A 13,590-nucleotide genomic window follows, 5' to 3' on the forward strand; every position below is an offset into this window, starting at 1 on the left:
TCTCATCTCTTCTCCTCTCTTCTCTTCTCTTCTCCTCTCTTCTCATCTCCTCTCCTCTCATCTCCTCTCCCCTTCTCTCCAGGGCCCTACCAGATACTGTCTGACTAGAGGAATGCTCAGAGACCTCACGGATATATTTATGGACATGCAAAGACAGAGCACTAAATTACTGTTTTCCTCTGCTTGTTGTAAGAGACAAGATATTTGGTGTTATTTGTGTCTAGGTGCTATTTATGATGACTCAGTCTGTTGGGAATAGACAAAAAGCAATGCCTCTCAAATCGGTGTCCCTGTCGGTTTTTGCCCAAGGCATTCTTTGGCTGTTTGTTGAGAATATTTACATTTGTAGAGTGTATGTGCATTTATCTGTGTTTATATATATATATGTGTGTGTGTGTGTGTGTGTGTGTGTGTGTGTAGGGTGTTTGTCTTGCGAAAGTGACATTGATGGATCTGTTTCACTTTACACAACATTGTGCAGAACACCAACCAATGAGGATAACAATAGGGGAGAGTGGGGTATATTGAGCAATTTTTTGAAAATCAGCACTACATCAAAGTGAAATATAGTATTCATTATAACAAAGAACATCCCATCATGCTTAGGGTCATGTATGAAAACGCTGGGAAGGCCATTATTTTGGTTACCATCTCTATGTCCCCATAGGATGACATCCACAGGGCACGAGTGGTCACTGAATGGTTTGATGAGCATGAACACGCTGTAAACCAGGCCGTCTCAGTCACCAGATCCAATTGAACACTTACGGGAGATTCTGGATCGGTGCCCAGGACACCGTTTTCCACCACCATCAACAAAACACCAAATGATGGAATTTCTCGTGGAAGAATGGTGTGGCATTCCTCCAATAGAGTTCCAGACACTTGTATAATTTATGTCGAGGTGCATTGTGGTGCCAAACATCCTATTAAGACACTATGTTGGTGTTTCCTTTATTTTGGCAGTTACCTGTATGTCAAAGTGTAATTAATGGAATGGGAGTGGAATGGGATGGGAGTGGTATATTCTATATCTTAAATGTACATTCGGATATAGATCTCTCTGCTCAATATTACCCTTCCATTTCTTGACCAGTTGTCTGGGACAGAGATGTTGTTTTCGATGTGCCAATTCATAGGCAAGTTCTCTGCACTTGAGGCTACTAAAGCTTATGAAACTGGTCTACAATATTGTTGATATGTTTAGCAAGCTCAGACTCCAAGTCATCAGATAAGACCTTGTGTGCCTCTGCTACTCTATCATAGCCTCTCTCCTGCACAGGTACATGTTCCTTTCGTTGTTGTAGATGTACCTCTCCAGTGTCATTCAGTCTCTTCGTTCATCCCAAATGGACTTCTTCCCTTCTTTCACTAACTTGGCTGCTCTCTCAAGAACTCCAAGGGGGGGCTAGACCTCTGCTTGTTTGACGTTGATCTTGAGTTCAATACGCAGAAATACTGTGCATATTATGAATGAAATGGAGAAAATGTCATCAGCATTTGTATGGGGATACGCTGGCCATTGGCTCAACTTACCCTGGGGCAAACGGTTTGAATCTATTAGCCCACACAGCTACAAGGATGAACTTTCATGGTAGGTTTAGGACCTCCTGTTGAAGCTGATAGAGACCCCAACTGATGTACAGAACAATGTTAAAACAGCATCATGAAACCTTTAACACAATACATTTGACTTGGTAAAAATATAAATAAATGTACCTAACTTGCGAACCACTTTTCCCATGCTTCACATGAAACCATGACCTATTCCAAACGATTTGGTCACATGATTCATTGTGTGTGTGTGGTTTCCTAGAAACAAGGGGTGTCTCAACTTGACCCACTGGCTCAACACAACCCACTCTCTCCTACTACAGTGTACAAGCATACAGGCATACCTACACACACACACACAGTGAAACTCACTCTGTTGGCTCTTGTCCTTGTGCCACAGCTGCTGCAGCTCTTGCTGTTTCTCCTGCTCACTTCTCCGTTGTTCCATGTTAAACTGAAAGCCGACGAGACAGTCATTAAAGTGCGTGTGGAAACAGGAACAAGTGCCGCTCTGATCTGGGAATGTGTGACATATGGTGACGGAAAGACTAATGAGTGTAAATGGGGCATGAAAGTCATTCATACGAGCTAAAATGTACAAGAAACATTACACATGAAACATTACAGACATGTAATGCAATTTATGGGTTCCTTTCACATCAGTGTGTGTGTCGGTGTTTGGCAACAGTGTGTGCTGAGAGCAGCCCTAACGATGCAGTACGTACCCGTATGTGCTGATGCAGCTGGTGCTGGGAGAAGGTAGTGCAGGGCTGGTGGGAGAAGGGGCTGTGGAGCAGAGGAGGGTGCAGGGCCGTGTCCGATCCCGGCCGCATCACACGCTCCGTCACACGCAGGTCCATTGGGACTGACCCCAGGGGCGCCGACACCGAGGGCTCTAGGGGAGGGAGGGGAAAGAGTTGAGTTTCTCAGAAAATCCATTTCTTATTTCCAACCTCTTGACTTCAGGTCAAGTGTTTAATTACTGTACGGCAGTAACACTTGACTCCCAGAAACTGGAGGGGATAGGAGAGTACTTTGAGTAAAGAGAAGAGAGAGAGAAAGAGAGATGTGACAGAGAGGGAGATAAATAGACCAGAGGCACAGCCCACTCAGTGTATAGATGTGGGCTAGATGAATGTGAGCGGCGATCCCACACTGGACACGACACATACAAAAACAATGTCTGCTGTACATATATAACACTGTCTCACAGCTTTTCCCTCTCCCCTCCACTGTCTCTCAGCCTTTCCCTCTCCCCTCCACTGTCTCACAGCCTTTCCCTGTCCCCTCCACTGTCTCACAGCCTTTCCCTGTCCCCTCCACTGTCTCACAGCCTTTCCCTGTCCCCTCCACTGTCTCACAGCCTTTCCCTCTCCCCTCCACTGTCTCACAGCCTTTCCCTGTCCCCTCCACTGTCTCACAGCCTTTCCCTGTCCCCTCCACTGTCTCTCAGCCTTTCCCGGTCCCCTCCACTGTCTCACAGCCTTTCCCTGTCCCCTCCACTGTCTCTCAGCCTTTCCCTGTCCCCTCCACTGTCTCACAGCCTTTCCCTGTCCCCTCCACTGTCTCACAGCCTTTCCCTGTCCCCTCCACTGTCTCTCAGCCTTTCCCTGTCCCCTCCACTGTCTCTCAGCCTTTCCCTGTCCCCTCCACTGTCTCTCAGCCTTTCCCTGTCCCCTCCACTGTCTCTCAGCCTTTCCCTGTCCCCTCCACTGTCTCACAGCCTTTCCCTCTCCCCTCCACTGTCTCACAGCCTTTCCCTCTCCCCTCCACTGTCTCTCAGCCTTTCCCTGTCCCCTCCACTGTCTCACAGCCTTTCCCTGTCCCCTCCACTGTCTCTCAGCCTTTCCCTGTCCCCTCCACTGTCTCACAGCCTTTCCCTCTCCCCTCCACTGTCTCACAGCCTTTCCCTGTCCCCTCCACTGTCTCACAGCCTTTCCCTCTCCCCTCCACTGTCTCTCAGCCTTTCCCTGTCCCCTCCACTGTCTCACAGCCTTTCCCTCTCCCCTCCACTGTCTCACAGCCTTTCCCTGTCCCCTCCACTGTCTCACAGCCTTTCCCTCTCCCCTCCACTGTCTCACAGCCTTTCCCTGTCCCCTCCACTGTCTCACAGCCTTTCCCTGTCCCCTCCACTGTCTCACAGCCTTTCCCTGTCCCCTCCACTGTCTCACAGCCTTTCCCTGTCCCCTCCACTGTCTCACAGCCTTTCCCTGTCCCCTCCACTGTCTCACAGCCTTTCCCTCTCCCCTCCACTGTCTCACAGCCTTTCCCTGTCCCCTCCACTGTCTCTCAGCCTTTCCCTGTCCCCTCCACTGTCTCACAGCCTTTCCCTGTCCCCTCCACTGTCTCACAGCCTTTCCCTGTCCCCTCCACTGTCTCTCAGCCTTTCCCTGTCCCCTCCACTGTCTCTCAGCCTTTCCCTCTCCCCTCCACTGTCTCACAGCCTTTCCCTGTCCCCTCCACTGTCTCACAGCCTTTCCCTCTCCCCTCCACTGTCTCTCAGCCTTTCCCTGTCCCCTCCACTGTCTCACAGCCTTTCCCTCTCCCCTCCACTGTCTCTCCTCATTCTAGATTCTTCACTGACATAAATGTCTGATTTGCATGATAATCCAGGACATTTGCATTGCATGGGTGAGCCAGGGGTAAAGATTGCCTTGCCGCGCTCTACAACAGGATCCAGAACGGGGTTGGGAAAGAGCTATGGGTTTTACCGCACCGTGCTGACACACATGCATTCACCCTCTCACACACGGATACGGACACAGAGACTCAAAACAATTATTGACATAATTGCCAAGTCTTTGGTTGAGTTTATAACTACACACACAAAGTCTCAATTGTCTGAGGCTTTGTAAAGTGAAATGATGTACTGTACATTTCATGAAGTTTGACTTGGCCTGCTTCCAAATTCCAAGCAGCGAGAATGTTTCTGCCTTGTGTCAGGACCTGCAGGCAGTAGAACTGTTTCTCACAGCTGGGTTGAGGAGGGTGTGGAGTGACTGAGGGTGAGATAGATATAGTCTATAGCCTAGAACACTGCTGTGGTGTGTAGTGTGCAGTGCCTGTGCATGTGTGAGAGGAGAAAAGCCTCCTTCGTACACACTGATATAGCCAGCTGTGTACTCTCACATCCCGAATGGGAACAACAGATGATGTGATTCATGCCTTAGTTTGGACGCCCATGGAAATCCAAGGGCTGTTTGCAGGCCCTCACAGTGCACAGCCAGCTGGGGACAGCGTCAACATATACTGTATCATTACACAAACACTTCATTGTTCACCCGATGAGCATTATTACTGTTTAACTAAATCAATCACTCCCTACTGCTAATGAGAGAGAACCAACAAAAGTGTGTTTATCTAGGAATGAAAGATGAGCTTTTCACAATCCTATTGTAGGAATGAAAGCGGGCTGGTGAGATCGCTGTGTGTGTGTGTGTGTGTGTGTGTGTGTGTGTGTGTGCGCTGCAGTGTGTTTTTCTGTGTAAAAATGAATGCAGGCATTGCAAACGCGATGGGGGGAAGCCTTCTGATGGACATTTTTGTCTTTTGTCCAGTTGGTGTTTGTGTATAAATGTGGCCGTAACAACCGGGCCACAACATCTACAGGCACAGCCCTCTGCTTAAGGCCACAACATCTACTGGCACAGCCCTCTGCTTAAGGCCACAACATCTACTGGCACAGCCCTTTGCTTAAGGCCACAACATCTACTGGCACAGCCCTCTGCTTAAGGCCACAACATCTACAGGCACAGCCCTCTGCTTAAGGACTCCATATTAGGAGGCTGGAGAGGAGGAAGACGAAAAGCTTGACAGAGGCCGCATGAATGTCATCAATGTTTGGAATTATTAAATACCTTCTTGACGAGGAGTCAACAGGCTCTCTGTGTGCATCCCAATTGACACCCTACTCCCTATATAGTGCACTACTTTTGTGCATAATATAGGGACTAGTGATCTATTTAGGAGACGCTGACCAGAGTCTGACAAATGAGGAGGAACAAGTGGATTATTCCAGGAACGTAACATCAGCGACTCATAAAAGGAAACAAAGGGGACCAGTCATCAGCAGAAAACACAAGCGCCTTTTCTGTTTGCATCTCTCTCCCTCCGCCAGCTATATTTAGAGACAACATTCACCTGTACAAGACTTGTTTTTCACCATTCTCCATCACCTTTCGTTTCCACAGTAATGGAACCCACTGGGAAAGGGGATGAGTATGTGAGTGAGATATATATATATATATATATGTTTGCCTGTCTGTGCTGAGAAAGATACCCTGTTTGTCTGAAATATGAAACTGGCTGATGGACAAACTCATAAAAATGTCAAGCAAATGTGAGCAGGACTGCACATAGAAATGCACAGTCAGTTTTTTTGTCTGTCTGAGGAAGATTCCGTGGAGTGTAGCATCTTAACCATTACAGTACAACAGACAGAGGTAGTGTCCTGAATGGCACCCTAATCCCACGTTTGACTAGAGCCCTAAGGGCTTGGCTCAAAAATAGTGCACTATATCACATTACAGCCTAAGTCATGGTCTCTGTGATCTGATAGGCTGTGAAGTCATGGTCTCTGTGATCTGATAGGCTGTGAAGTCATGGTCTCTGTGATCTGATAGGCTGTGAAGTCATGGTCTCTGTGATCTTATGGGCTATGAAGTCATAGTCTCTGTGATCTGATAGGCTGTGAAGTCATAGTCTCTGTGATCTGATAGGCTGTGAAGTCATGGTCTCTGTGATCTGATAGGCTGTGAAGTCATGGTCTCTGTGATCTGATAGGCTGTGAAGTCATGGTCTCTGTGATCTGATAGGCTGTGAAGTCATGGTCTCTGTGATCTGATAGGCTGTGAAGTCATGGTCTCTGTGATCTGATAGGCTGTGAAGTCATGGTCTCTGTGATCTGATGGGCTGTGAAGTCATGGTCTCTGTGATCTGATAGGCTGTGAAGTCATAGTCTCTGTGATCTGATAGGCTGTGAAGTCATAGTTTCTGTGATCTGATGGGCTGTGAAGTCATGGTCTCTGTGATCTGATAGGCTGTGAAATCATGGTCTCTGTGATCTGATGGGCTGTGAAGTCATGGTCTCTGTGATCTGATAGGCTGTGAAGTCATAGTCTCTGTGATCTGATAGGCTGTGAAGTCATAGTCTCTGTGATCTGATGGGCTGTGAAGTCATGGTCTCTGTGATCTGATGGGCTGTGAAGTCATGGTCTCTGTGATCTGATGGGCTGTGAAGTCATGGTCTCTGTGATCTGATAGGCTGTGAAGTCATAGTCTCTGTGATCTGATAGGCTGTGAAGTCATAGTCTCTGTGATCTGATAGGCTGTGAAGTCATGGTCTCTGTGATCTGATGGGCTGTGAAGTCATGGTCTCTGATGTGATGTGATTATGAAGTCATCTCTGTGCTCTGATAGGCTGTGATGTGATGATGAAATCATGGTCTCTGTGCTCTGATAGGCTGTAATGTGAAGATGAAGTCACGGTCTCTGTGCTCTGATTGGCTGTGATGTGATGATGAGATGTGGTTATTGAAGACTGGTTCCATGCTGGCCTGAGGGATAATGAGTCCAACTGAACAATGAACAGACAGAAGACAATGAGTCTCTCCTCCTCCTCTCGCCTTCCCCAGAATATTGTTCTCCGCTCTGGACTGGTTATACCAGTATGGCCAGTGTGTACGGGAACCTCTCTCCCTCTGGTCCCTCCTCCAGATTAGGCAGAATGACTGATTGAGTAAGTATGAAACCACGCCTTTCTGTAACTAGACACCCTTTACCTCGTATAACCTCTACCACTCCACTCATCAGTTGACATGATCATTCTGCATGGAGAAGTTATGTGTACAGTACCATAACTGTAGTATGAAGTTGGGGTACACTACACCCCCCAAAAAAAACAACAACATGTCAACTGCTGACATTTGTATCCTCGGAATAGGGTTAGAAAAAGGGGAAAAGCGTAGGGAACAGACAGTGGTGACACTATCAACACTATAGTCTGTGTTGATGGAGGCTGAGCTGGAGCTGAGTGATGTCCTCTGTGGTCAGGTCTGCTAGGAGAGAAAGGAAACTGGAACAATGGAAGCCAAAGTGTCAGAGTAAATCTCAGGCCCGGCTCCACAGAGAGAGCGGGGCAGACCGGCTGGGCCTCTAAATTAGGCGTCTCAAAATAAAAAGGCCAACAAAACAGGAAGTATTGACCAAGTGACATCTGCTCCAATTGGGTCAGACGCCTCCCCCTGCCTCCCCCCTCCCTCCCTCCCCTACCTCCTTTTGTTTATGCTGACTGGACTGGAGCCTCTAATTGGCATGTCCACATCTATTTTTGGGTGGGAGGAATGGTTTTTTCAGGCTCTGCTGCTAATTTCTATGGTGACTTTTGTTTTTCCTCCTCATCAGAGGTCCTGTCCATCGGCCCAGAGGATATGTAGCACAAACAACATCCTCCGGGGAAAATGTATTGAATATGTATGCACATAATGTGTATAAAGTTTTTTTTAAAGGAACCTTTCGGAAAATATAAATGTATTTGTTAATGCAAAGGTGTGTATGTGTGTCTGAGTGTGCAAACAGTCCTTTAGGGCTTGTAGATAAGCCTTGTCACTCTGCATACACTAAAAGATTGATGACAGTCCACAGAATGGTGCCAGTGGCGACACCCTGGAATACAACAATTGTCTGCAACTAGGGTTGCAAATGGTCTAAAATGTTCCGGTAAATGTCCCAGGAATATGGGGAATTTTGCTTAAATTAATCAAAAAAAGTTAGCTTATAACAATTAACCCTTTTTTGTGGGATACACATATGGCAATTCTAGGTCTTGTAGCATATTTTGGATAAACTATCCCCAATTCAATGGAATTGCAACCCTCTGCATGCACAGTGCATTCTTCCATCACATGTACAGCTGATTCTCAAGATCTTGCACACTGTTGAGCCCACACCACTACACTGTCTGAGCCAAGGACTACATGCTTTCTGATTAGTTTTGATTACAATACTGAGTGGGGTGAATATATTTTATACGACATACATGATTTTTTGTTAACAAGTAAATAGTAGCCAACAGCAAAGTGTGTTTAAATCATTTCTAACTTGTTAACAATTTATGCTAGTTAGTTTTTGCTACCATGTGGGTTTTAGCTTGCTTGAGCCTGTTAACTGAGTAGTGTTAATTCACCAGTTTCCATACATGTTTAATTTTAAAACATTTCTCTTACAAAGGAGTTGTTTAATATAACTGCTTAACTATTTATCTGTATTTATTTTTTGTAATTTTTTTCTAATCTTTACAGGAAAACGCCACGGAAACTATCTGATGTGAGGAGACATTTCACTGCAGCTAATGTAGAAGGAAAAGCTGTGCACATTTGCAAATACTGTGCCAAATCATATGTGAAGAATGCAACAAAGATGCAGAATCATCTGGCCAAATGCATAAAGTTCCCTCAGCGCTCACAACAAGCAACCTGACAAAAGTCCCTCTACTTCTATTCGAGGTGAAAATGAGGAATCAGACACCTTATAGAGAGTGACAGCTCATGGTCCTCTTGGAATCAGATGTTTTTTTGACTCAATGGAGGAACGTAGTCAGAGAAATGCTAATGAATGTCTTGCTCGAGCTGTGTACGCAACTGGTTCACCTCTGATGCTCACAGGCAATGTGTATTGGAAGAGATTTCTGAAATGTTCTTCGCCCAGCATACACCCCTCCAACCAGACATGCTTTATCTACTAATTTTCTGGATGCAGAGTTCAACAGAGTTCAAGTGAAGGTCAAGCAAATCATAGAGAAAGCAGACTGTATTACTAACATCTCTGATGGGTGGTCGAATGTTTGTGAGCAAGGAAAAATGAACTACATCATCTCCACCTCAACCAGTATTCTACAATAGCACAGACACAAGGAACAACAGACACACCGGTCTCTACATTGCAGATGAGCTGAAGGAAGTCATCAGTAACCTTGAACCACAGATGGTATTTGCACTGGTGACAGACAATGCTGTGAACATGAAGGTTGCTTGGTCTAAAGTGCCGGAGTCCTACCCTCACATCACACCCATTGAAACTGCTCCTCAAGGACATCATGGCACTGAAAACAATGGATACACTCTACAAGAGAGCCAAGGAAATGGTTAGGTATTTGAAGGGTCATCAAGTTATAGCAGCAATCTACCTCACCAAGCAAAGTGAGAAGTATAAGAGCACCACATTGAAGCTGCCCAGCAACACCCGATGGGGTGGTGTTGTCATCATGTTTGACAGTCTCCTCAAGGGGAAGGAGTCTCTCCAAGAAACGGCCATATCACAGTCTGTCGATATGGACAGCCCCATCAAGAGGATCCTCCTGGATGATGTATTTTGGAAGAGAGTGGTAAGCAGCCTGAAACCTATAGCAGTAGCCATTGCACGGATTGAGTGAGACAATGCCATCCTGTCTGATGTTCAGACTCTGCTTGCAGATGTAAGAGATGAAATCCATACTGCCCTGCCCACTTCACTGTTGTTCCAAGCGGAGAAAACTGCAGTTCTGAAATACATAAAAAAGCGTGAAGACTTCTGCCTGAAGCCCATACACACCGCAGCGTACATTTTGGACCCCAAGTATGCTGGCAAGAGCATCCTGTCTGGTGCAGAGATCAACAAGGCCTATGGTGTCATCACTACCGTGTCTCGCCACCTTGGCCTGGATGAGGGCAAGGTTCTTGGCAGTCTGGCGAAGTACACTTCCAAGCAAGGGCTTTGAGATGGAGATGCAATATGGCAGTCGTGCCAACATGTCTCATCAGCCACCTGGTAGAAGGGACTTTGTGGATCTGAGGCTCTTTCCCCTGTTGCCTCCATCATCCTCCAAATCCCACCAACATCAGCTGCCTCGGAGCACAACTGGTCCTTGTTTGGGAACAGACACACCAAAGCACGTAACAGGCTGACCAATACAAGGGTTGAAAAATTGGTGGCCATCCGGGCAAATTTGAGGCTTTTTGAGCCTGACAACGAGCCATCCTCAACAAGGTTGGAAAGTGACAGTGAAGATGAGGCCTCAGAGTCTGATGTTCAAGAGGTGGACATTGAGGAGGTCCAGGGAAAGCCTGGGAGGAAGACAACCAAAGCTTTAGTTTCTAGAATATCATTTTACAGATTTATGTTGAAAACATTTTTTGGGAGATGCGATGGCTCATTGGGGATCATTCAATATTTCCTTTCTTTTGTTGTTCAGTGAAATCATCCCATGTGAAGAGTCAACTAATTTAATTCAAGTTAAATTTGTAACTAAATAGTTATTTTTATTTCCATTGGAAGGATTTAATCATATGCAATGATGTCTCCTTATGATAAGGTTAAAGGTTTATGTTTCTGTCTCCATATGATATGGTAAATATATCCAATGCAAAAAAATATCTACATGTAAATGGTATTAATATTAATTTGCATATATTTCCGTTAATTCCCATATATTCCTTTAATTCCCACGGAAAGTTTCCACCCCTGAATATTCCCCAAAATGTGCAACCCTATCTACAACACACTATCTATCACCACTGTATCCTCTGGTCTACATTCAGTCTGCATCAATTCTCCAACAGTCTCTTTTCCAAAAATATAATTTTTTTTTAATAAAGAATTTATTCCATGAAGGCACTACAAAAGCCCTACACTTGGCCAAGCTTAAAACACAAGTCAAGTTACTGAGTGGAAAGGTTCGCCTACATTATGAGCAATTTCCTAGTCTTGCAGGTTCAGTTCCTTTACACTCTGTGACCATGTCTGAATACTTGCATTATAAATAGAAGGCATTTTGAGTATGCGAAAATAAAGTTTTATAGTTCATGAAAATGTCAAAACTTGAGTATTTCGGCTTTTCATCTAGTAGAATTCGCTGCACCTTACTAAGGAAGATCATTCTTTCCAGGCTCATGTGTTTGACAACAGCTGATAATCACATATGGTGACTGGCTGTAGAAAATGTAACCAATGACGGGAATAAACACAATTACGCATTAGATGATTCATTTGGTTCTACTAAACAGTACGTTTTAAATAGTATGTTGTATGATTACTACAAAGTATGTATGCGGTTTCAGTAAGTAGTAGACAAGACAGAGTTCGGACTCAACCGGTCTCTGCAAGACTGCCAGGAGCTTAAAGTATTCCCTTTGAACTTCCTGAGACATAATTAAACAGAGAAGAAATGAGAGGAAAGAGGAAAGGGGAAAGAGGTCAGAGCAGGGGGATTGTTATGACAACCTGACACCCCTGAGAAAGTCCCTCCCTGAGCCTCCACTGAGGCATCTCAAACTCGCTCCCTCCTAAAAGGGGACATGCCACTGTGTTATTCTGATCCCAACCTCAATATGTGTGTGTTCCACTCCTGAGGAGGAGTCTTTCACCATCTCTCAGTACAAGTGCAACTCAACACCTCCTTCCATCTTCCCTCTTCCTGCAGGCCCTCCTGTCGCTGCGTGTGTGTGTGTTTAGTGCGCAAGGTCAACCCTGCTGCGCAACGTGGCTTGCCATTCCTGTCTGCAGTGTAGGATTGCCTGCAGTTAGCTGTGCTCTATGTACTTCTAGGAGCTGCCCGTTTCCAACATGTGGATACATAACGGAGTTGTTCCTGCCATATACAAAGGTCACCTCTATTCAATTTCTAGGATACCACATCACTTGTTGGTACATCAGGTAACATAGCTCTGGAGTAAACTTGAGGACCTAATGCATACTAAATATGCATACGAAATAGCGGCATTCTTTATAATTGTAATTGAATGCGGTTGTTGATAATAGAAGCCCGTCTTTCAGGCCTCATTAGTCAGGCCTATCCACCTCATTTTCGAACTCATTTAAAACACGGAAGCCAAACGTGGAAACTATAGATACAACTTCTGCCATGCTTGCGCATTATCATACTTCATATGCGCGCCACCAGAAATCCCTGCATTAGCATGTTTCTGTTAACTGATACACCATGACAAAATACACCATATTACTGTCCTGCTAATGTGCCTGGACCTTGTAGGCTAAACATCCGAGAAAACCCCCAAAACTGATTCAAATGGTTGCCCAATCAGGCAGGCTAGATGCAGTTATTTTGAAATGAATATGCATTCAATATGCCAGGCTTTTGAACGGTTATTCAAATGTCATAGGCTATTCACTGCAGTTTACAGTCTAGACTAGTGTTTTGTACTCACTTGAAAACAACAATAACATTCTTCATTACATTGTGTTGTTATTGTAGTCTAGGTAGGATACATTTCGTGTCCCTAGAAAACTGAAACAATAGGGTAGCTTTTCGAGCTGCGTAACCCGCGGGGACTGGGACTAGGAGGGAGCGCAGCCTCAGGAGCGCACATAGTGTAGGCTAACTATGATCCGATAGCCTAAATCTTTTTTTTCTCTCGCGGTGTAAATTGACTGGATATTTTCACTGCAATATTAAGCCTAACATTGAGTTTATGAATTATGGGCTAACATGCATACACTTCTAACTTAGGCTATAGGCTATATCTCGAGCCTGTGTCTCTTAATTGTTCTGTTGTGCATTTACGCACATGTCCTCTCCGCTGCCACAGCTATTCCTTTTAAATCTTGTAGAGGGGCATGAAAAGCCAGACAACAAAAGCTTGTTTAACACTTATTTTTGACGTATTATTTTCTTTAGCCTACTAATAGCCTATTGGACGAGAGATAGACGCTCGCTTGCTGAATGTAAAATAGGCTACAGCATTAACAGGCAGGGGAGTTGGAGAGGAGAGGCCCATATGTTCCTATATTAGGCCTATCTTAACACGGGGCTACATCCCGACAAAATAGACATACACCATATGAGTGGCCTGCTAATGCACCTTTCTGGACCCTCTGAACTGTTGAGAATAGACCCAAACTGAACCAAATGGTTGCATGATCTGTTGGCCTATGCAGTTATTTCAGCATGACACAAAACAGGACTTATGAGCAGTTATTTCAATGAGCCTACATCACTGAAGTTTACAGTCTATGGAGAATAACTGTGTATTCACTTCATAACAC

The 13,590-nt window shown here is 45.2% G+C and overlaps 1 protein-coding gene across 4 annotated transcripts in view; it reads right to left on the reverse strand.

Moving 5' to 3' along the window:
- The window catches only part of LOC115102286 (histone deacetylase 7-like), a 73,468-nt gene that overhangs the window by 24,365 nt on the left and 35,513 nt on the right, over positions 1-13,590 (reverse strand). For all 4 annotated transcript variants that reach the window (XM_065005412.1, XM_065005411.1, XM_065005414.1 and 1 more), the window contains exons 3-4: positions 2,280-2,449; positions 1,927-2,008 (exon numbers count right to left, since the gene is read on the reverse strand). In XM_065005412.1, coding sequence (XP_064861484.1) covers positions 1,927-2,008; positions 2,280-2,449 — 252 coding nt within the window. The remainder of the gene's footprint in view (positions 1-1,926; positions 2,009-2,279; positions 2,450-13,590) is intronic.

Source organism: Oncorhynchus nerka, linkage group LG20 (assembly GCF_034236695.1).
Source record: "Oncorhynchus nerka isolate Pitt River linkage group LG20, Oner_Uvic_2.0, whole genome shotgun sequence".
NCBI lineage: Eukaryota > Metazoa > Chordata > Actinopteri > Salmoniformes > Salmonidae > Oncorhynchus > Oncorhynchus nerka.